The sequence below is a fragment of the Heloderma suspectum genome, chromosome 2, assembly GCF_057233095.1.
Source record: "Heloderma suspectum isolate Gila_16-S chromosome 2, 16-S_ref, whole genome shotgun sequence".
Classification (NCBI taxonomy): Eukaryota; Metazoa; Chordata; class Lepidosauria; order Squamata; family Helodermatidae; genus Heloderma; species Heloderma suspectum.
Window position 1 is genome coordinate 17,563,392 of NC_139459.1, and position 24,749 is coordinate 17,588,140.

Here is a 24,749-nt window from a genome sequence, read left to right on the forward strand (position 1 = left end):
TTCATCTTCTGAGTTTTCAACAGTAGCAGGAAAATGCACCCCCCCTCCCAATCTTGCTTCTCCACTGCTTTGTTTACAGATACATCTATGTAATGGGGATGCAGGAAAGAAACGAGAAGTTATTCTACAGGGTATTGCAAGATGACATTGAGCGGTTAATGCCTATCGTTTATACACCGACAGTGGGCCTAGCATGTTCCCAGTATGGACATATCTTTAGGAGGCCAAAGTAAGGACAGCTTTACATTTTTTTTTTTTTGTATTCATCAGTGAAACACATTGGAACTACAGCTGTCTCACTTTGGAAACTCAAAAGTGGATAAGGTGTTGTTGTTTGCTTTTACTTGATAAAGTACCATGTATATTAATTGCACTATATAAATAAACCTGCAGCCAAAGGATTGGTGATCTTTGTCCAAATTCATAACTCAAATTTAGCTTGCACTGCCCCCTTCCTTGCCTCTCTTTCTGATCTGTTCTACCCTTTCCCTCGAGTGTTCTTCTCCTTCTCCTACCCTTCCTTTAGGTTTATGTTTTGCAGTCCATTGCCAACTCTGTGCCATCCTGGGAGCTGTTAAATTGAGAAGCAGCAGCGTGCAATTATTCTAAATGAAGTTCTTTGTACCTTTCCTGCAGCCTCCATCCTTTTGAGCTTTCCTACCAAAGGGATCAATTTTCACTCCTCAACCTGCCCCACCAAGCTCCAGCTATTCTTAGGGAGCAGAGTGAGGTTTTCTACCAAGTCAAACTGACAACTTTGTCTTCCCTCACAGATCATAGACTGTAAACATTACAGTGGCTTTGTGTCTTGACCAGTTTGGCTGCTTTTAATCTAGATGATACTTGTGATAACTGCAGTATAATATAAATAATTTAATAAATTGTAAATGTAAAAAATTAAACATTTTGTGATTTGAGTTGTTCTCTGGTGTGGTATTGATTGATAATTTAAAAAAATTATATTTATAAATTTAAACCTCTACCTTGGCATTCTGTACTGCTGTGAATTTATGTTCAGACTTCACACAGAATAGTATAAAGAAAAGTTTTCTCTCTCATCTTCTTGCTTAATTGTCTCCTTGATCCACTCCTTCAGTACTATTGTCAGTTTTGATTGCTGGTTTATGGAATAGTTTCAATGTTTATTTCATGTGATAAGAGTTAAGCTGGTGTGAATGTTAAGATTAGATTAATTTTGCATGGCCCCAAACTCCATAAACTTTTAATAATGGCACCTTCCCGAAATTGTATCTCATGTTCATTGTGCCTTTTTAAAAATACTGTGCTCAAGTTTTTAAAAATAATGTATTAAGATAGAGATCTGTGGTGCTGAGCTGAGCTGTCTTTTGCAAAGCAATGGGATAGTTTAAATGTTTCAGTGGTGAATATATATATTTTTTTTTTTTTGCAGAGGATTGTTCATTGCCATAACAGATAGGGGACATATTAGATCAATTGTGAACAACTGGCCAGAAAATGATGTAAAGGTACTGGCCTCTCTATGTATCTTCTTCTTTGTTCATGTGTGTATTTTGCCTAATGCCAGTTTGGCTTCTTCAGGGGTGGATAATGGATGGATAAATGCTTGGGGTGTCCTTGCACTTCGGGATTTGCACCATTCAAGAACCGTGAATGGCTTGTGGGGTGGGGTGATGGTACAGACTTTACGACTTTCCCAACTAAGTGCTCTACTTCTGGGCTAGGACCTCATAAAAACAGATAGTTACCATTTTGTGAGATCTGTTGTGTTCATCTGGACAAATGTTCTGCATTCTCTCTCTCTTCTTCACCACCTACATTAGCAGAACTTCTTGTAACATGAGATATCATCTCTTTTGCACACCTCTGTAAATTTCCTGGGGAATGGGGGACATGGCTTTCTGTGTGTGTGTGTGTGTATGTGTGTGAGTGAGAGAAAGAGAGAGAGAGAGAGAGAGAGAATGAGTGTGTGTGGGTATATCAATGGTTAAGGTCTGTGCAAAGAACATCTTTCTAAGCCAGGGAGACATTTTTATGTCCTGGAAACTGATGAAGTGCAGCACAGGGTCGTCAAGGCCAACAGCATATCTACGCAACTTGTATCGACTTTATACTAGTTTCTGTCATGGTTTCTCCTCCCCAAAGAATCCTGGGAACTGTAATTTGGTCAGAATGCTGAGCTCTCTGAGAGAGTGTCAGGGTGGAAACTGAGCCGATAGAACCCCAGAGCAGTTCTCATTCTGAGGAGGAGCAGCAATCCGTGGGAGAGGAGCCAGCTCATCCCCCACAGGCACAGCAGCTGGCAGAGATTCCTCCTGCCGGCATTCCTGAGATAGGTAGTGATCCTAGCAGTGAGAAAGTGTGGGAACGGGGCTTGCTAGATGCTCGACGCAGACGCAGGGAGCGACGAGCGATGGAGGGCGCGGAAAGGAGGCGTAGCACCTGTTTGGCGCGCATGCAACGGCCGCCTCCTGTGGACCCAAGGGAAAGAGGGAGGATCTCTCCATAGCCCATAAGTTCAGGGTCTTCTCGTGACTCTCCTTCAAAAGGGGACCAACTGCCTAACCTGGAGCATAGGCTACTCTTCTGTTCCTTGCTTAGTCGCTGGTGATTAGCATCTGAAAGAGTCATTAAGTTGTAAAAGGATTAAAGCCTTGAGAAGAATCCTTTTGTCTGTGTCTTGAGTTGGCTATTGGAGTCTACTGAAAGAGGTTGCTAGGGCGCTCCTGACAGACAGTTTCTCATGTCCAAGTTGAACTACAGATCCCACAATTCTCTGGGAAAAGGCAATAAACTGATTTAATCGGCGTGTTTGTAGTGTAGATATGCATTGAGCACTGAAATGGAGTGGCATTACTGTGAGCATGTGGAGTAATACTGAGTCAGGTCATTAGTCCCATATTGTCAGCTCTGACTGACAGCAGCAGCTCTTGAAAGCCTCAAGCAGAGATAGTTTCCAGCCCTAACGTCTTGGATCCGTTGAACTGGAGTTGGCAAGGATTGAACTTGGGAACTAACTCATGCTCAACATGGGCTCGCTCTAGACATTGACCGACGGTTATGCTAATGGTTGTGTCATGCATTGTGTTGTCGACACATTTGCCATTATAAAGACCGTTTGCATATCACCTGCTGTACATTGCAGAAATAATGCAAGACATTTACTGTGTGGATTTGGTCATATTGTGTAGAAATTCTTCATGCTAGACCCAGCATTCTTAGGTGCTGTCTCTGGTAGATCGGGTCATGAGGCCATGCAGAAATGTTTTAGATGGTGATTCCACCACCAGATAACTCATGAAGCCAAGTCTAAGTTTAATTAGGAAAATAATTGTCACAGATACTACCAATCCACAATTCCTACCAGGAGAAAAAGGGCCATGAAGGTTTCTTACAGCACCACTTTAACTTTGGCGCATATGTCTGATGAAAGTAAAATTTCCACTTGTACTTTCCAGGCTGTCGTTGTCACGGATGGAGAACGGATCTTGGGTCTTGGGGATCTGGGTGTATACGGAATGGGGATTCCGGTTGGGAAACTGTGTTTATATACAGCATGTGCTGGAATACATCCCGACAAGTGCCTCCCTGTGTGTATCGATGTCGGCACTGACAATCAGGCAAGTTACAGTATGATTCTCCCCCCACCCCCCAAGTTAACATTTGGCACTTGCTTGTCCTGTAGTGTTCATTGCCAAACTGAGACGTAACATGACTGTATTCTTCGACAATTGTATACATTCTGATAGTAGTGGCTCAATGGGAAGTGGAGGCAGGGGAAAGCTTCTTTCGGCCTTGCTTGGCTGCAACACCCAGAATGCCCCGGCTAAGCAAACCTGCAGAGTCAGGCAACACCAAAGCCAGCCAGGAACTGTAAACTTCTGAAGGTGCGATCCTGTGCCTATTTAGACAGAAAAAAAGTCCTACAGCTCCCATGCTGGCTGGGGCATGCTGGGAGCTGCAGGCCTTTTTTCTGTCTAGGATCGCACCTTTAACGGTTTACAGTGTCTAAACAGGCATACAATTGCACCCTAAAAGTATCTTTAGACCCCTCTTCAACTGAAGGGCCTGTGCAGATGTGACATGGTCCATTGCTTAATCTCTTCCCTCTTCAATGCAAGTTCCCACTGTCCTTCCCCTGTAGGATTCTTAGATTATTGCTTTGAAAAATGATTAAGAGCATAGCGTTCAACTAAGATAATTATCTGGACACGTTTCCTGGGGATTACACAAGATAAGTGGGTCATTTATAGCATAGTAGATGCAATTGTATATTGATTTAATGGCCGCCTTTCATTCATTTTTTCTAGACTCTCCTGCAAGACCCATTTTATATGGGACTTTACCAGAAACGAGAGCGTTCGCAGCTTTACGATGACCTCATTGATGAGTTCATGGAAGCCATTGTAGGCAGGTATACATCCTGAAACGATTGCGCACGAACCCCCCCCCCCCCCAAGAATTTTTGTAATTCTTGTACAAAAAGAATTTGTACAAGTCAAGAAGTGACACTTTCTGGGTGATGATGGAGGGTTTAGTCGGTAAGAGTGTTGGACTTTGAAGTAATATAATAGTTATTGTAAATCACCCTGAAGGCAGCTACCAGTTGGGCAGTATATAAATGTAATAAATAAATACATTCTTAAGAAAAGTCCTGTATAAATTCCAAGTGCTGATAGTGTTTCATACACACAATTTCTGTGAACCATGTATTTTATTGTTAACCACCTTGAGCACCATTTTTTTTTTGGCAGAAAGGCGGGATATAAATTAAATAAAGAAATAAATTTGCAGTGGCCCTGTGAGGCAGGCTTCTATCGTGGTCTCTTGTATTACACAACAGGAGACTGAGGTGGAGAGAGTATGACTTGCCTAAAGCTACCCCATGAACAGGGATTTAAACTAGTTGACAAGGTTGGTGTGTTGGTGAGTAGCAGAAGGATGCTTAAAAGCATCCTGCCAGCGAGAGCACTTTAAATATGAGAGAATTCTTTTCTAAATTTATTCATTTATTTCTTTACAATATTTATATACCGCTCCACTTCAAAAGATTTCGGGGCGAAGAACAGCACGATAAAAGAATAAAACAGCAGGTTAAAACAGTTAAAATGTTTTAAAAAGACAAATTCCAATAAGGCCAGATTTAATAACCCATGGCTGGTCACTCAAGGAAGGCCTCCTGAAATAACAGTGTGCTCAGGAGGTGCTGAAAGGAACACAACGTTGGCGCCTGCCTGACCTCCAAAGGCAGAGAATTGCACAGGAAGGGGGCCACCACACTGAAGTCCATGTGGAACCACCAGGAATGTGCCCTCTGATGACCTCAGTGACCAGGCAGGTTAGTAAGGAAGGAGGCGCTCTCTCAGGTAAATGACAGAGGAAAAAAAGCTGGGGCTGAAGGTTTGGAGCAGAACTACACACACTTTCTAGAAACAGAAGAGGTTGTAGGCAGGCAAGGGAGGGAGCCAAGAAAGCATATGATCACAAGGTCCAAAGCCTGACAGGGAAAGTCTAGGTTGTATCCAGTGTTAGTCCTACTTATTGATTTTCAATTATTTTAAGCCACTTTCAAGGGTGGTGTCCTCTCCTACTTAGAGTAGACCAATTGAAATGAGTGGGGCTTCAGTTAAATTAAAGTTGGATATCATTGGAACGCTGTATGATTTACAGATTTTTTCTTGTCTGGTTGCCTGCAGGAGATTCTTTCTTGCCACAGGCAACCAGGCAAGTGGCTGTTTTCAGCCTGTGTTATAATGTATGAACAGTGGAGTTGGTACCACCCTTGCTTTTGGTACTTGAGTTGGAGTGGAGCTGCTCCAAGGGCACTGATGCAGCTGTATGCATGAAGTATTAAAATAGATATGGTTCATTGCAGCACAGCAATTCACTTTCTGTTTCTTGCCATGTCCTCTAGGTATGGCCAAAACACCCTCATCCAGTTCGAAGACTTTGGCAACCATAACGCCTTCCGCTTTTTGAGAAAATACAGAGAGAAATATTGCACCTTCAATGACGATATACAGGGTAAATGATTCCCTTTGGGCTTCTATCACAAATCTGCGACCCTGCTTTGCTGACGGTGTGTTTCTGTGCATCTCTTTTCGGCCCTGCTCAGCGACAGTTTGTTTCCTTTCATAGGAACAGCTTCGGTGGCCTTAGCTGGGTTGCTGGCAGCACAGAAGGTGATCGGTAAACCAATCGCAGAGCACCAGATCTTGTTTCTTGGTGCAGGAGAGGTGAGTTGTGTAGCCGGGAGAGGAGTCCAGCTCTCTGCCTCAGTCTCCCAGGTAAAAAATGGGAGCAGCTCGTGATTAACCTGTTATAGCTTTGTCATGATGGGGAATGAGTTCAGGGGTTGCAAAAAGCTTTTGTATACGTCCTGGTGCTACTTTTGTGTGGTGGTCAACATTTCAAATGTTGTGTGGTGGTCGACATTTCCAAACAGATCTGGTGATGCAAATTCTGCACCAAGGAAAGCTGCATATGCTGCTCTAAGGTTAATTAAGCAAATTAAGCTTCTCCTTGAACATGTGCACAGTGCTGGCTGCAGGATGATTTTTGGAGCCCTCAGGAAGCACCCTCACTTGGCCTCCTTCACTTAGTCCCTTAGGAGAGTGGTCATGTAGCTTAGTGGCAGAGATCCCAGGTGTCATGTTCCCTCGTCTTGATTCCTCTCCTGGCTCAGATGAGGAGTCTGAGGTGGAGGAAGCATTGTCCGGTGAGCCTTCCTTCGTCAAACCCTTTCTGCATCAATTTGTCCATCAGAAAACCTCGACATGTTGCAGAGGATTTGGGGAAATAAGCTAGGGTACATGCTTGGATCAGTGGGGGTGCTGACCAGGCCTCTTTCTCCCCCACCCACCCCATGAACAGACAGTGGGCTATAGAACATAACCCAGAAATCCTGCATCGCATATCTTGGCAGGGGATGCTAGCATCTTTACAGGAATCTTACCCACCCTTATTTACTTTCTCATTAAAGGAACCCTGGTGTTCTCCAGAACTGAGTTTGAAAAGCACTTGACTGATTAAAAGGCAGTTGGTTGACAGCTCTATGAAATGACATCTTTCCCCATTTTTCTCTTATCCATCAGGCTGCCCTTGGAATTGCAAATCTCATTGTCATGGCTATGGTGGAAAGCGGCCTTTCCACCGAAGAAGCTTATAAGAAAATATGGATGTTTGACAAATTTGGGCTATTGGTTCAGGTGAGGCTCGGGTGAGGTTTGGAAGGGCACAGTCTAGTCCTCTCTGCTTTTTGTTTTCTGACCATCAAGGATTTGGTATTTTAAAATATTTAGGGTCGGGAACAAACGGTGGATGTCAACCAAGAGCCCTTTACTCACCCAGCCCCAGACCAGGTGCCAAAGTCCTTCTTAGATGCAGTGAACGTACTTCAGCCTTCTGCCATCATTGGTGAGTGTTTCAGGCTGTTTACATTGTTGTTGTTCAGTCGTTAAGTCGTGTCCGACTATTCGTGACCCCATGGACAATAGCACGCCGGGCCGTCCTGTCCTCTGCTCTCTCCCAGAGTGTGCTCAAATTCATATTCATTGCATCGGTGATGCTATCTAGCCATCTCATCCTCTGCCGTCCCCTTCTCCTTTTGCCTTCGATTTTTCCCAGCATCAGGGTCTTTTCCAGGGAGTTTTCTCTCCGCATTAGGTGGCCAAAATATTTGAGCTTCAGCTTCATTATCTGTCCTTGCAATGAGCAGTCAAGGTTGAGTTCCTTTAGGATGGAGTGATTTGACCTCGTTGCAGTCCAGGGAACTCGTAAGAGTCTTCTCCAGCACCACAAGCATCAATTTTTCTGTGCTCAGCCTTCCTTATAGACCAGCTCTCACAGCCATACGTCGCTACTGGGAAAACCATAGCTTTGATTATATGAATTTTTGTTGGCAAGGTGATGTCTCTGCTTCTTACTATGCTGTCTAGGTTTGCCATAGCTTTCCTCCCAAGGAGCAAGCGTCTTTTAATTTCATGGCTACAGTCACCGTCTGCGGTGATCTTGGAGCCCAAGAAAATAAAATCTGTCACTGCTTCCATTTCTTCCCCTTCTATATGCCAGGAAGTGATGGGGCCAGATGCCACGATCTTCGTTTTTTTAATGTTGAGTTTCAAACCAGCTTTTGCACTCTCCACTTTCACCCTCAACAAGAGGCTCTTTAGATCCTCTTCGCTTTCTTCCCTTAGGGTGGTATCATCTGTGTATCTGAGGTTGTTGATAATTCTCCCAGCAATCTTAATTCCAACCTGTGATTCATCCAACCCGACATTTCTCATGATGTACTCTGCATATAAATTAAATAAACAGGGCAACAATATACAGCCTTGTTGTACTCCTTTCCCAATTTTGAACCAATCGGTTTTTCCGTGTCTAGTTCTTACTGTTGCTTCTTGACTCTCGTACAGGTTTCTCGGGAGACAGGTAAGGTGGCCTGGTACTCTCATCTCTTTAAGAATTTTCCACAGTTTGTTGTGATCCACACAATCAAAGGCTTTAGAGTAGTCAATGAAGCAGAAATAGATGCTTTTCTGGAATTCTCTTGCTTTCTCCATGATGCAGCGAATGTTGGCGATTTGATCTCTAGTTCCTCTGCCTCTTCGAAACCCCGCTTGTACTTCCGGTAGTTCTCGGTTCACATGCTGCTGAAGCCTAGCTTGTAGGATTTTGTGCATAAGCTTGCTGGCATGTGAATTGAGCGCAATTGTACGGTAGTTTGAACACTCTTTGGCATTGCCCTTCTTTGGAATTGGAATGTCAACTGACCTTTTCCAGTCTTTTGGCCGCTGTTGAGTGTTCCAAATGTGTTGGCATATTGAGTGCAGCACTTTAACAGCATCATCTTTTAGGATTTTAAATAGCTCAACTGGAAGACTGTCATGTCCGCTAGTTTTGTTGTTAGTAATGCTTCCTAAGGCCCACTTGATTTCGCTCTCTAGGATGTCCGGCTCAAGTTCAGTGACCGCACTATCATGGCTATCAGGGACATTAAGATCTTTTCTGTATAGTTCTTCTGTGTATTCTTTCCACCTCTTCTTAATCTCCTCTGCTTCTGTTAGGTCCCTGCCTTCTTTGTCCTTGATCATGCCCGTCTTTTCACAAAACGTTCCCTTGAGATCTCCGATTTTCTTGAAAAGATCTCTAGTCTTTCCCATTCTATTGTTTTCCTCGATTTCTTTGCATTGTTCATTTAAGAAGGCCTTCTTGTCTTTCCTTGTTATTCGCTGGAACTCTGCATTCAGTTGGGTATATCTTCCCCTTTCTCCCTTGCTTTTCGCTTCCCTTCTTTCCTCAGCTACTTGTAAGGCCTCATCAGACAGCCACTTTACTTTCTTGCATTTCTTTTTCTTTGGGATGGATTGAGTTGCTACCTCCTGAACAATTTATTTATTTATTTATTTATTGCATTTATACCCCGCCTTTTTTCCCTTGCAAGGAACCCAAGGTGGCTTACATTATCCTCCTCCTCTCCATTTTATCCTCACAACAACAACCCTGTGAGGTGGGTTGGGCTGAGAGTCTGTGACTGGCCCAAAGTCACCCAGTGAGCTTCCCTTAAATCTATTCCTCACCTCCACTGTATATTCATAAGGGATATGTTTTAGGTCATACCTGAATGGTTTAATGGTTTTCCGTACATTCTTCAATTTCAGCTGAAATTTTGCAAGCAGCAGCTCATGATCTGAGCCACAGTCAGCTCCAGGTCTTGTTTTTACTGACTGTATAGAGCTTCTCCATCTTTGGCTGCAAAGGACATAATCAATCTGATTTCGATATTGACCATCTGGTGATGTCCATGTGTAGAGTCGCCTCTTGTGCTGTTGGAAAAGAGTGTTTGCTATGGCAAAACTCTATTAGCCTTTGTCCTGCTTCATTTTGTACACCAAGACCATGCTTGCCTGTTATCCCGGTGATTTCTTGACTTCCTACTTTAGCATTCCAATCCCCTATGATGAAGAGGACATCTTTTTTTGGTGTTAGTTCTAGAAGGTGTTGTAGGTCTTCATAGAACCAATCAACCTCAGCTTCTTTGGCCTCAGTGGTTGGGGCATAGACTTGAATTACTGTGATGTTGAATGGTTTGACTTGGATTCATACTGAGATCATTCTATCGTTTTTGAGATTGTGCTCCAGTACAGCGTTTCCCACCCTTTTGTTGACTATGAGTGCTACTCCATTTCTTCTAAGGGATTCTTGCCCACAGTAGTAGATATAATGGTCACCTGAATTAAATTCGCCCATGCTTGTCCATTTGATTTCGCTGATTCCCAAGATGTCCATGTTCAATCTTGCCATATGTTCATGTTCAATCTTGCCATTATAGCATCGGACTTTCTTTTCACCACCAGACACATCCACAGCTGAGTGTCCTTTCAGCTTTGGCCCAGCCGCTTCACTCTTTCTGGCGCTACTTGGAAATTCCCTCTGCTCTTCCCAAGTAGTATATTGGACACCTTCCGATCTGAGGGGCTCATCTTCCGACGTCATCTCTTTTAACCTTGTGATACGTTCCATGGGGTTTTCTTGGCAAGAATACTGGAGTGGGTTGCCATTTCTTCTCCAGTGGACTACATTTTGTCAGAACTCTCCACCATGACCTGTCCGTCTTGGGTGGCCCTGTACGGCATAGCTTATGGCTTCACTGAATTACGCAAGCCCCTTCGCCACAACAAGGCAGTGATCCATGAAGGGGCTGTTTACATACCAGGTTATTAATCTGATAGTTCTGCTGCAGGAGCAAATAGTGCTTTTAGTTTCAAAGGAAGGTGGTGGATTCCCAGAGCAGCTCGTGTGTTTACTCAGCATCAGACCTGCAAGAGTTACATCTTCTGCTCTGATTGGCCCATGTCTGCCTGCACTGCCAACAGGACTTGGTGCAATGTGGACGTTGGGTGCATTGCCACAGGGCCATACTGGTTAAAGCAGAACTCTTTGACATGCTCCTCCCCCTATAACTGAAGGCAGATTTACACGTCCATGTACAACACTTGGTGTTGCATGTCTTGAGACTTTGCATTAGATGATCACACAAATATAAACTCTTTTGTATTGCCTCGGTATGCATCGGTATTTTCCAGTGGAGATGGTTCACATGCTCTGCTCTCCTCTAGCGTGGAGACCAAGGGAAATGCATGTGTGAACCAGGCTTTGATGACTTGTTACTGGATGCATGAGCTGCTTGCATTGCATTTGAGGTGATATGCAAGGTGTGCTTGTGATACTTCGATCAGAGATGAGTGTTTGGCACGTGCAAACCATCCCTTGATGTTGCAGTCATAAAAAGAGCTCTGTTACATAGGAACTGCTTATACTAAGGTCAGACCCTTGGTCCACCTATGTCAGGGTGGAAACTGAGCCGATAGAGCCCCAGAGCAGTTCTGATTCTGAGGAGGAACAGCAATCCGTGGGAGAGGAACGCGCTCATCTCTCACAGGCATAGCAGCTGGCAGAGATTCCTCCTGCCAGCATTCCTGGGATAGATAGTGACCCTGGCAGCGAGAGAGTGCGGGAGGGGGGCTTGCTGGACGCTCGACGCCGGGAGCGATGACAGCTGGAGGGCACGGAAAGGAGGCGTAGCTCTTGTTTGGCATGCAAGCAACAGTCGCATCCCGAGGACCCAAGGGAAAGAGGGGGGAACTCTCCCTAGCCCATAAGTTCAGGGTCTTCCCATGATTCTCCTTCAAACGGGGACCAACTGCCTAACCTGGAGCATAGGCTACTCTGCTGTTCCTTGCTTAGTCGCTGGTGATTAGCATCTGAAAGAGTCATTAAGTTGTAAAAGGATTAAAGCCTTGAAAAGAATCCTTTTGTCTGTGTCTTGAGTTAGCTATTGGAGTAGACTGAAAGCGGCCGCCAGGGTGCTCCTGACAACCTAGCCCAGTATTGTCAATGCTAACTGGCAGCAGCTCTCCAGAGTTTCAGGCAAGATTCTTTCCTAGCCCTAACTGGAGATGCTGGGGATTGAACTTGGGGCCTTCCACATCCAAAGCAGGTGCTCTCCCACTTAGCTAGGCCTCCCTCCCTGCTGGAGCGGAGCCTGGAGGTAATCGCCATCCAGAGGAGCATATATGAACTTGCCATGAGACAAAAGCTCGTTGAATACAGATGTGTTCTCTGTTTATGTGTGCTCTGTTTGTACATTTGCATTTGGTGTTTTCCCATTCTGCTGGTACCAAAACAAGTAGGAGCTTGGCAGATAGTTCTGTAACAGGAAGAGAGATGTGAAGGCCCAGAAAAAAAAGGAAAAATTCAGGAAAAAACGGGTTTTTCCCTGTTTTTTTCCAAGGTCTGTTTTTGTTTTTTTCTGAAAAATTGGAATAATCAAACAGCTTTGGATTATGAAATATTTTCTTTTAGAATTTAAGACAAAGTATTTATGTATTGTTACCCAGCATTTACTCCCCTCAAGATAATTTCCAAAACTATGTAATAAGAACATTTTTAAAGAAAGACTAGAGATGTAAAATGTATGAAGCCATGGGGGAAATATTTTTTTAATCCCCTCTGCAACATTCCCGGCATAGTTAGTTCTTCTATTCCTTATTAAAATTATTAATCTGAAGTATATCTTACTGATAGACATTTATGTTCAGTTTCCCAACACGTGAGTAGAGTCACCATTGTGCATTCTTGACAATAAATGTGCATTCTTGACAGTTTGTATTTTGTTCTATAGAGTCCTGTGTTTCTGATGCTGTAGCAGTCATTTAATGTAGTTCTAATATATTCAGAAAATAATTACAAATTTACTAACTGAGTTTACTTTTAAAAGTTTTAAAACATAGTGATAATTTTATGAACAAACTAAGTCATACATCACATAACTGTAGCAACAGAAAAACTACTTTATATTCCTAAAGCATCCCTCCTTGACCTGGTGCCCTCTGGATGTTTTGGACCACAGTGCCCAGCATTCCTGACCACTGGCCATGCTGCTTGAGGCTTATGGGAGCTGAAGTCCAATATCTGGAAGGCACCAGGTTGGGGAGTGTTGTCTTAAAGCAACCAAGTGACTTTAGATTTGTAAAGAGCACTAAACAAAAAAGTATTGCTTATTTGATTTTTCCAAAATTTCCAATTTTCCCCCCCCCAAAATGTGGAAAAAAACATTTTTCTCCTGTGGTCTCAAAATTTCCAGAAATTTTATGTCTCTAAACAGGAACGTGTGCAGACCTATCCCTGCATGTTTCTTCAGTGGCCACACTATGTGTCTGGGTTGGCCGGCATTGCAGGCACAAAGATATTGGTTCTGTACCAAAATACTAGTACTTCCCCCTCCCAGAAAACATGCTTGCCTCTTTAAAAGCCATCGTTCCCTGTTTTTGTTTGTTTTGGGCCTTCCAATTCCAGGTGTCGCAGGTGCTGGCCGGCTTTTTTCTCACGACGTGATCAAAGCGATGGGCTCAATCAATCAGAGGCCGATAATACTTGCACTGAGTAACCCGACGGCGAAAGCAGAATGTACTGCTGAGGACGCCTACACGTTAACGGATGTGAGTGAGGATTTCTGAATGTCACTGGTCATAATACTCTTTCTCTCCTGGGCGGTGCAGCTTGGCTTGCTTGCTTGAGCTGCCAGAAGTCCTGACATTCGGGATACATGAACATGATGCGCTTTTATCTATAAAACTACATGATTAATGGAACTCTGTCAGTGTGATTCAGTTGTAATGTCAGACAGTGCATTAGCCAATGTGGGGTCAGGTTGGAATAGTACTGATGTACACTGCCAGGTTCTTATAAGAATAAGAAAAGGAAACAATTGTTACAAGTGTGGGGCATTCAGGATAGCACAAGTAGAAATGTGAAGCCCCGGGGGCAAGAGGGATGGAAAATGTAGAAAAGAACCATTTTTACTAGGAATTTTTGGAAAAAGGCCCCCCCCCCCATTTTTCAAGTTTTTTTCCCCCCAAGCCTTCACATCTCTAAGGTCAAGCAATAACTAAATATTTGTTTTGCTGCCTGTTAACAAGGTCTTGCTTTAAGTTTGATTGCCCCCTACTGATCCCTTAGGGGGATTTTTAATCGCTAAAATCTTGGTTCTTTTATTCTCTGGCTACTTAGAGGCAAGCTACTTGTTCAGCAAAATGATATGGCAGAGTGCTTCTTGGACTTCTTGGACTGACCTGCAGGATCTAGTCATCCTGCAGGTCAGGGGGTTGCATTTTTTTTGCGCTCCCCCAACACACAAACTCCTTTTACATGTTAATGTGTCATCCTATATGGAGATAATGTTTGGAGTGGTTCCAGTGTGGTATGCTGGAGCAGGATCTCGCCTGCCCACCAGGAATATCTGTTTTCCCTCTAGGTGTACCATGCATATGTTCATTTGATACACAGAGTGGATGTGTACACATAGACGAAACAGTGCAATTCCCCCTCCAGATTTTGCAGCAGTTAACTTTCACGTAGATTGGGCCTGTGCACATTGGATTTCACACATGTAGGCCCTACAGAAACATGTGTCCAATACATGAATATCTGGTAGGTGTGCCTAGTGGGCAGATCCTGCTCTTATGCAGTTTAAAGTGCTATAATGCTATCCTGTTGGAGCCTTGTCCGAACCATCTGGGTGTAGGAAAAAAGTGCCCCAGCTGCCCAGTGTACAAATGGGTATATAAAGGTTTGCAGCAGAGTTTTACTCTGTATTTCTCTCATAGCTGCAAAACTATAAGCATTGTGAACATTTGCAGAGCCGGCTTCCAGAAGTATCATTTCCTCTTTTTTCTCTTTGGCAGGGGCGTTGTCTGTTTGCGAGTGGAAGTCCATTTGACCAAGTGAAGCTGAGTGATGGCCGATCCTTCAAACCAGGCCAGGGAAACAATGCTTACATATTTCCAGGTGAAGCCTGGGCATCTTCCTGTTTTCCCCAGGGGTCAGGGACATGTAGCCCTTCAGATGTTGTTGAACTGCTACCCCCAGTATCCCTCAACATTGGCTACGCTGGCTGGGCTTGGTGGGAATTGCAGTCCAACATCATCTAACTTTAAGATGAGGAGGTTCAAAACCATGGTGGTATGTGTGAGTCCAGAGGCCTCTTTTATTAGAGGTGCCTTTGTACATAGAAAAAAACACCTCAGCATGTAACGGCACTAGGGAATCTGCATTTCCCACCTTTTATTACTCATAACTATATATAGTGCTATATCAGTGCTATATATAAATCATAAGTCATAATTTATATATAGCTTCCTATATAGTACGTGGGTACGAGTATAGCATCCTATATAGTAAGCAACACCCTATATAGTATGAAGCAACACCCTATATAGTACGAGCCAACCTTCCCCAGTCTGGTGCCTTGGACTACATCTCCCATCATGCCCTACTTATGAACTTCCCAGGGGCCTCTGGTTGGGCATTGTGAGAAAGAGGATGCTGGACTTGATGGACCATATGCCTGATTCAGCAGCGCTGCTTTGATGCTTCTTTTGATTATTGCCATGTTTTCTGTGTTCTATCTTGTTTTAACACCAGGATGGAGAACCTCCAGCCTGTGGGCTAGATGTGGCCCACGGAGATTCTCCTTCTGGCCTGCCAGCTTCTCTCTGCAGTGGTCAGTGCTAGAGAAATTCTGCCTTTCTCTAGCGCTAAGGGAAACCCCATTCTTATCTCCAATCAGTGACTGCTGTTATTTTCTTGTTGTTTGTTTCATTGCCGGTTATTGTGGAGAGTGATTTTTTTTTTTTTAAAGAAACGTACACCTTTTACTTTTATATGAACAGGGGTATAAAAATCCTTTAAATCAATAATCAAAATGATTTTGCAAAATGATTTATAAACCTTTGTATTTTAGGTGTTGCTCTTGCTGTTGTTCTCAGTGGTGTTCGACACATTAGTGATAAAGTCTTCTTGGAGGCTGCAAAGGTAAGTTGCCATAAGTGGGCCGGATGGAGTGTTTAGCGGGTGAAATAGTTCACATATTGTAGTTTCTGCACATCTGGGGGGGTTCAGATTGAAAAGAGCAATGTGTGTTTTTTGTTTTCTAAAGAGTCTAGATGGGAGCTTGTTTTTTAATTAGAATTATCTATTTATAATAAATAAATAAACAGAACTAGCTGGTTCAAGAGTTGACAGTCAAACCACATGGCAGCTAAGGCTAGCTTTTCATGCTCTCTCTGCTATGTGGATGAGGATCTGGACATGATGTGCTAGGGATATGCAAATCAGCAATCCTCAAGCTCTCCGAAGTTCTCTGAATTCCATCTTGAAGTTCATTATTAGATTGTGAGCTTTGTTTTTTTCCTTTTCACATGAAAATCCATGCATATTTTCTTGCGTATTTTTCCAAATGTATGCGTTAGTTGTGTGCATCTTTGAAATGTATGCGTTCTCCCATTGATTAAAGTGTATTTCTGCACATTTTTCAAAATGATGCATTTTTTTACATACATTTTTCAAATGTAAGCATGCTGTCAAACACATTTTGGGGGGGCTGCAAATAACTAGGGATGTGTAAAATCCGCTCCGTCTGTGTTTTGCGGATTGTCAGGTGCCTTTTGTTCCATCATCCGCCCACAGACGGATGCAAATTTTTTTTTTCGTCGTGCAGAAAAATACAGAAATAATTACATAAGTATTTATGTAAGTATTTACATAATTTACCCCAGTACGTAACATTTAGTGTATTGTCCCCTATTCCATTCTACGTTTCCTTAGCGGAAACTTAAGTATTTTTCTACGGATTTATATGGGTAAATTTCGGGAAAGTAAAAAAATCATCTGAAAACCCACAGATTCCGCAGGGCCTGAGGGGGTCGCTCAACAGCAGATTCCGCACGTCGGATTCTTAGAAATCCGAGCTCATTTTAATCCATCTCGAATTTCTCCAGCATCCCTACAAATAACGTTGCAAGCTCAGAAATGTACGAACTTCGACCATAGATTGCATCCAAGTCTGTGTTCAATCTGGAAGGTGCAAACTGGTAAATCCTGATCTAAAAAGAACTGAAACAAATTTCTCATACATCCCTATGCCGTATACACAGAGTTGGACATAGTGCCACAGTGCCCTCTATTGAGGAGAATCTTCATTGCACTTCAGGATCCAGCCCCGTGCTGGCAGGTGCTGATGGGAGTTGCTGTCCAAAACATCTGAAGGGCACCAGCAGCTGCAGTTACCCTGTGGTAGCTTGGACATCTGAAACGGCTGTCATGTTGTGGGGAATTGTATGATGGCCTTTGCTTGCAATGAGTTGATTGCAGATAAACAGACTTGTAAATCTAAATGTGATCTAGTGAAAGCCATAGGCAAAAATACAATAAAATGTGACTGTATTTAGTGGAAATCTTACGGTATATGTTAGAAATTTAGCATTGTGGTTGAGTAAATGTAAGGCCAAACTATACTGTAGCTGCATAGCATAATTAGACCAATAGCTTCTCCAAAGGCAGACCTTCTCAGGAAAGGGCGATTTGCAGGGGAGAGAGCCAGTGAGAGGGGATGCTTAACCCTCCGTCCTGTTGAATTTCCTCTGAAACTCCCATCTGGCTGCTCCTTGCACCCTGTCCCTGGGCAGATTCCCAGGTCCCAAACCTGCCTTTGCAAGGTAACCCAGGTCTAGAACCCTAGCACGGCTAAACGCAGAGAGAATTTCAGTGGGGAGGTGGTAAGATGGACAAGGGATTAAACATCTCTCTCCCTGCTACGTCTCCAACACAGATTGTTCTCTTTCAAGGACACTTCAGAGTGGAGCTAATGTCGCAGGCAGCTGCAGACTGCCCTTTTGTTCTGTAACGCTTTCTGGCCCACCTCTTTGACAAGAGCGCCAACAGTTTTTGGCTAGGGTTTACTCCTGTGTAAGATTCCCTCTCCCCTACCCTCTTTGTATTAAAAGACTTTGACGGAGCAGCTGAGTGAGGAAGAGCTTGCTGAGGGAAGACTTTATCCTGCGCTCTCCAACATCAGAGAGGTTTCTGTTAACATCGCTGTTAAAGTAAGTGTACACTTCGGGAGATGTCTGGAGGAGAAGGAAGAATGTGTTCTCAAAGACCGTACATTAAAGGGACACTTCTATGTACAAAGGCAGTAAGCCTTTGGGTATCAAATGCCAGGGTCAAGCATCATTTTCAAGCCCTGCTTGTGAATTTTCCAGAGGCATTTGCCTGGCTTCTATTGGAAACCCAAACTCGGGATCCTGTAGAGCAGCTCCCTCCAGGCTGGCACTCTCTAGACATTTTGGACTACAACTCCCATTTTCATGCTGGCTGGGAATGATGGGAGTTGTATTCCAACACTTTTGGGGCATGCCAGGTTGGGGAAGGCTGCTGTAGAGCAATAATTTCATCTTTTTTTCTTCTTTTTTCTCTCTAGGTTATGGAATTTCTGTATGCCAACCACATGGCATTCCATTACCCTGAGCCTATGGACAAGAACCAGTACATAAGGGCAAGGATCTGGAGCTACGAGTATGAATCCTTTCTACCAGATATGTATGACTGGCCAGCATCTACGTCATACTCGCCAGATACACGCTGACTCACCCCAAAGGCTGCACTCCTCAGGTGGTATCTGAAATTCTGCAGGGAACCCCTTTCCAGAACACTTTCCAAATCAGGATATTTGAGACTGATAACATCAGCTTTTGCTTTGCAAAAGAAGTTTTTAATACAGCTCCATAACCATAGCTTGGATGAATTGTTCATGGTGTGGATTTTTCCTCTGATGACCTGCGTTCCCCTGAATTAAGCAATTTGTACTGGAAACAGTACAAAAATGTCTCTTGATATTTTAAGTTCATTACAAAGGTAACACGAGCCACGTACAGGAAAATACTGAATTCTTCCTTGTCATCCCATTTATTACAGACCCAGTTTAGAGATCCAGCAGAATAGAGTGTTAGAGCTTTTTCTGGACTGTCCCACTTGGGGATGGGGACGGCTGAATATTCAAATGCTTCCATGACAAATTTATTGAGTATAAAAAATTAGCTAGTCAGGGGAAATGGTTTGGCTTAACCTTCTGGCATGCCTTTAGTTTCTCTAGTTATAGGGAATGTGTTTTTAATGCAGGAAGCATTCAGACATGCAGCCCTCCACCTGCAGCCCAAAGTGGGTCAGTCCAGAAAAGATTTTACCCCTCAGTTCTGCTGAATGCATGAAGTTGAATGCATAAGTGGGCTGTCACATTGCTCCATCCTTTTTGATACTTTGGTTGTCTTTCTGTGGCTTTGTTGGGCCTTGTAGCTGTCTGATGTACTGAGTTTTGTGTACTGGATTGGGTGATCCCAGATTTACTCAGAGTACAGGCTTCCTGTTTCCTCTGCAGGAAAAAATTCTGACTTGCCAGTTCTGAGCTTCAGCTAAGCAACTCTGTGCTTGTTAACTCAACAAAGTGTGCTTTTCGTTCGGAAAAACTTAACATGACCAGCAAGCATAGTTTAAAACCTCCAGAATCTATGCGGTTTAGTGTGCTGACAGCAGCTCTGAATTCTAGTGTCTGATGCAACTTTGATTTTGCACCTCCAACCACTTGACCTGGTTCGCACACTGCAGTGGCAAATTGTGGATTAATTAACAATTCGTTGTTCGGCTAACTTTGGGTTGTTTAACCCATGATTATTCCATAGTGTCCGGGTTCACACATTACAGGGAGGTTGCATATTCGAAATGGCAGTGGCATGTGTTGCAGCAAATCGTGGGTTAATTTGCCACCATTACATGTAAATGCGCCCAGAATTTCTCCTCCTCCCCCTCCTCCCAACAACTGATATATGCATGGGGTATGTGTTTACATGGTTTGTCTTTTCTAGTAATTTTTGCCCTGCATGATTGTTGTACTTTTTGACCTGTTCTTTGGATGAAGTCGGATTAGCCATGTTTGGACATCATGATAAGCCAGGGTTCTCTGGAACCCTGGTTTATCGGTAATGGGCAGTATGCTGGTGCATGCCGCCTGATTGCTTCCATTTGGCTCCTCCAGTGGAAGCAGCTAAGCAAACCACGGACCCTACGCATGTGGTTTGTTTATCATGATATCCAAACTGGGGATTATGGCTTGTCTCTCCCCGGAGAAGCCAGAATCATAAGCCATGCTTTTTTGTTGGCTTATGACACTGGCTTGTTTGGGGAGAGAAAAGCCAGAATCCCCAATTCAGATGTCATGATAAAGAAATCATGGACAGAGTGTCCATTGCTTGTTTAGCTGCTCCCTCTTGCAGGAGGAGCCAAGCAGAAGTGATTGAGGAGCATGCTCCAGCACACTGCTTGTTACCGATTAGCCAGGATCCCCTGGAACCCTGGCTTATCGTTGCATCCGAAGGCAGCTACGGATTTCACCACAGTTTGCATGGGATAATTCATAGTTGATTGTGGCAGCAGCTTTGCTTATACTGTATTCTTCAATACAAATTGGAGCAGAATAAACTTCTTGTATATGCCCACAGAGTTTTAGGGCTGAACCATACATGCAGCATACAAATGATCTGCTATTTCTTGGATGCATAGAACATTTTATGGAGTATTTTAAGGGCCATTTTCTGCTTAGTTTTAGGATATAGAAACACTCCGATGGTGTGAAAAACTACCTGCAGTGCCTAATAGCATTACACAACTGGACACATAGGGTTGGATCCAACATCACATGATTGGACTTCTGCTGGCACAACGGGACTTTCCTCTCCTCTCCCCTCCCTTGCATGTGCCCCAAATCTGGTCTAAAGGATCCCCTAATCACCCGGAGCAGATTTGGGGGGTGCTGAGGGGCTGCAAAGGGAGAGGAAATCCATTCCCCTGGTGGATAACCAGCATGGGTCCAACCCCAGATTTGCTAGATCTAGAAGTAGTTGTGTCTGACTTTGAGCTACTTACATGAGTAAACATTTTTGACAGGATATATGGAGTACTCCTTTGACTGATGTCCTCCCTCCACCCCACCTGCGCAATGTTGCATTTATAAGAACTGAGCTTACATAATTAACAGACTCAAGTGATGCATTTGTAGCTGCATTGTGCCACCACAGATGGAATTCATATGCTTAAACATTTCCCAACGCCAAAAGAGAGATAAATTCCTGCACAGATAAATCGTACATGTCAGGGGAAAAGCTGCCTTGAACCATGTATATGAGTTCTGTATGTGGAGGGAGGTGTTTTTTTTTAAGTGTGGGGGTGGTTGGGGAGGGGGTGATATTCAAACATTTAGTCATCCACTGGGAGTGAAGCAGAGAGGTCATATCATAGAATAGTAGGGTTGGAAGGGGCCTATAAGACCATCGAGTCCAACATGAGTTTGCTGCGTGTATTGTGATCCACTAGGTCTTACTTTTCCAAGGTTCTGAGCCTGGACTGCCTTCCATTCAAGTCAGTTGTAACAAGATCTTGAACAAATACCCAAACATAATTTCAGCACAAATAGAAATTATGTACAAGTTCAGTACAATTTTCATAAATGGAAAATAAGGGAATATAACGTAGGCATAAAATATACTTGTTGAATGAAGAGCTCTGTGTGTCTGTTACTCTTCGCAAACCGTTGAGTGGTACAAATACTATTAAAAAAATTTAGTCTAAATGCAATGTATTTTTCATTTGGAAACAAAAGTATCACCTGACATTTTGTCCATTTTATAGGGTGGATTTTTTTTCTTTTGCCTTACACCATGGCTTTATTCACTGCACTTTCCCACTCCCCAATCCCCCCCCCCCCGCGTTTGTTTTCTTTTTGATTTGTTGTCTTTTTTATTTATTCACTAAATACTTTTTAACAGCCAGATTTAATGATTGCTCTTAGAGGCTTGTGCACGGAGATGGCTGTTCATGAGCATTATGTCCCATTTCAGTGGGACTGCAAAAGGAGTTCGGTATTGATTTGTACAGCTTGTTAGATTTGAGAGGTTTAGGGTGGGGGTGGGGATTTGGATGAGATTTTTATTTTATTTCAAAAATTTGGCCCATGTCTCTCTCACACCATCACACATCCAGTGTCAGCCAAGGATCTGCTCACACAGCTGATACAGTTGGAAATAAGCTTGGGCAATTCTGATTGCGATGGGCTAGTATGGTTCCTGGAACTGGCCCCTGGACTGGGACGATGTATACAGGAAAAAGGGACCCTTTCCTTATAATCAAAGTAGGACAAGGTGAGTAGCAGCTCTTCTGTTCTCCTGCCTCTGTTCCTGAGGGGCCTTGATGGGAAATGAGGGAGCCCACACATCTTTGGCAGATCAAAACGTCACAAAAGGGGAACAAAGTAAGGTAACAGTCAAGAAATAAAATTTCATTCCACTGATAAACTGTATATGTATAAATGCTGTTGGGGCAGTTAAATCAAATGCCTTTCGTGGGAGCAATTCTCACATAGTCAAAATATAAACCCTCAGGATATAATTGTTTTTCCCTTCAGAATATGGCTTATTGCATTTGGCTCTTGGGTGGATTAAAATGAACACTGTGTTTAAAAACGTGAGTTTATTTTTCTCCTTTGGTAATATCGTAACTGTATTGAGAAATGTGTTACGGTCTTCTATTTTCATAATAAAAGCCTTTCCTTTTGCCTCGGTTGTATGTTTATTATTTTCCCACGCTGGGTAAGCCTTCCGCTCCTCGACTACGCAGCCCACCCCCACCCCAATTATTTCATTGATACGATTCAGTATATTCAGTATCATCTGTTCAGTATCTTCTGCTACTAGTTAGAGCTCATCATCTGCTCGGCCAGCCTTCCTCTACCTGGTGTCCTCCAGATGTCAGACTACAACTCCCATGACCACATGGCTAATGGCCCCTGCCCGGAAGCATGGGAGGTGGGCCACTATGTAGCACTCCAGATGTTTTAGCCTATAGCTCCCATCAGACCTAGCTGGCATTGCCAATGGTAAAGGATCATGGCAGTTGCAGGCTAAAGCATCTGGAGGGCCATAAGGGGCCCATCCTTGTAGAAGAGGGATAGAGGAAAATGTCACAGCTTTACAAAAGTGGAGTTGGGTATAAGACCCATATCAGGCGTGCATAACGTGCAGCCTTGGATGTTGTTGGACTTTTAACTCCCAGCAGCCATAGCCAATAGTGAGGGATGATTGGAATTGCAGTCCAGTAACATCTGGAGGGCCATATATTCCCCGTTCTTGGTCTGTATGCCTGAGAGGTTTTATTTAATTTTATTTATTTCTATACCACCCAATAGCCGAAGCTCTGTGTGATGCCCAAAGTTTTGGTTCTGTGTGATGGCCAAAGTTTTGGTAGGCATGAGAGGACTACAGGGAAACCTCGGGGGGGGGGGATGTGGCAGTTGTTCTGCCCTCTTTCTGCCTCCAGCATGCGAGTAGTTCAGTCTGGAGGTGAGGATCTGTGGTAATTAATGGCTGGAATTTGGTGGAGGTTGTAAACATGCAAATAGGTGTTAGGGGAGTGAGAGCGCACACTTCTCCCAGACTCAAAAATCCATACTTAGACAAACAGAGAAGTCATATGATGACATCCAAGCCACTGGAGAAATTCCTTTCAATAGCTTCTTGCACTTTGAAATAAAACTTACGGCGCAATGCTATGCATGCTGAGACAGAAAAAACTCCCACATCTCCCAGCAATGCTGGGAGATGTGGGACTTTTTTCTGTCTCAGCATGCATAGGAGTGTGCCCTTAGACTCTAAACTATACAAAATTATAGAAGGAGAAGTTAAGGTTCGGAGAATCAGGTGCTATTAGAGGAATGTGAAGCTGGGATAGTTCAGGAGGGGTTTATCAGCCAGAGTATGACTGCCAATGTAAAATGACAGCCAGGCTGGTGCTGGCAAGCACACATTGCTTTTGGCTTATCGCTAGACTAGCCAGCAATTAGAACCTGGGATTTAGGGGAAACTACTTCTGGAGCAGAGCTGGGCTTTGAGAAACCTACCTGTATCTCATCTTGGAAATTAATAAGCACCCAAAAGTGTGTGGTGGTGGCGGTGGGGAGCACTTGGGCTCCCACCCGCTCTCCTCTCCCAAGCTGTTCTTTTGATCCAGAAATACCAGTCTCCACTCCACTCCCTTTACGCTTGCTCCTTGGGAGGAAAGCTATGGCAAACCTAGACAGCATAGTCAGAAGCAGAGACATCACCTTGCCAACAAAGGTCCGTCTAATCAAAGCTATGGTTTTCCCAGTAGTAATGTGTGGCTGTGAGAGCTGGACTATAAGGAAGGCCGAGCGCCGAAGAATTGATGTTTTCGAACTGTGGTGCTGGAGAAGACTCTTACGAGTCCCCTGGACTGCAAGGAGGTCAGATCAGTCCATCCTAAAGGAAATCAACCCCGACTGCTCATTGGAAGGACAGATACTGAAGCTGAAGCTCAAATATTTTGGCCACCTAATGCGAGGAGAAAACTCTCTGGAAAAGACCCTGATGCTGGGAAAGATTGAAGGCAAAAGGAGAAGGGGACGGCAGAGGATGAGATGGCTAGATAGTATCACCGATGCAATGAATATGAACTTGAGCACGCTCCGGGAGAGAGCGCAGGACAGGAAGGCCTGGTGTGCTATGGTCCATGGGGTCACGAAGAGTCGGACACGACTAAACAACTCCCCCTTTCCTGCACAGAGAGCGTATATCTTAACTGCTGCCCCAAAGTTAGAAATTCAGGAGTTCCAGCTTTCCCCATCATTATATTTCTATGTTAGGGATAGGTGCCTATCTATTTTCTGCCCCACCCACAGCTGTTAGAGGCAGTGGACAGAAAAAGAAGTTGGCAACCCTTTCCACCTTGACCCTCTTCCATCGCTGCCTCCTTTCCCTTGCCTTGGGATGGGTGGGTGGGGGGTGAAGAGCCCTTCTGTCCTATTAACAACT

At 43.8% G+C, this 24,749-nt stretch overlaps 1 protein-coding gene across 2 annotated transcripts in view; it reads left to right on the top strand.

The window, feature by feature from the left end:
- Positions 1-22,478, top strand: part of ME2 (malic enzyme 2) — a 45,268-nt gene extending 22,790 nt beyond the window's left edge. The window contains exons 4-16 of one of the 2 annotated variants that reach the window (XM_084832909.1): positions 80-229; positions 1,412-1,487; positions 3,438-3,599; positions 4,290-4,393; positions 5,894-6,003; positions 6,118-6,215; positions 7,074-7,187; positions 7,281-7,395; positions 13,336-13,478; positions 14,724-14,826; positions 15,782-15,852; positions 17,823-17,921; positions 18,299-22,478. In XM_084832909.1, the coding sequence (XP_084689035.1) occupies positions 80-229; positions 1,412-1,487; positions 3,438-3,599; positions 4,290-4,393; positions 5,894-6,003; positions 6,118-6,215; positions 7,074-7,187; positions 7,281-7,395; positions 13,336-13,478; positions 14,724-14,826; positions 15,782-15,852; positions 17,823-17,921; positions 18,299-18,463 (1,510 nt within the window). In that variant the 3' untranslated portion in view covers positions 18,464-22,478. The remainder of the gene's footprint in view (positions 1-79; positions 230-1,411; positions 1,488-3,437; positions 3,600-4,289; positions 4,394-5,893; positions 6,004-6,117; positions 6,216-7,073; positions 7,188-7,280; positions 7,396-13,335; positions 13,479-14,723; positions 14,827-15,781; positions 15,853-17,822; positions 17,922-18,298) is intronic. The other variant, XM_084832910.1, reaches the window with a different exon arrangement.
- The last annotated feature ends 2,271 nt before the right edge of the window (positions 22,479-24,749 follow it).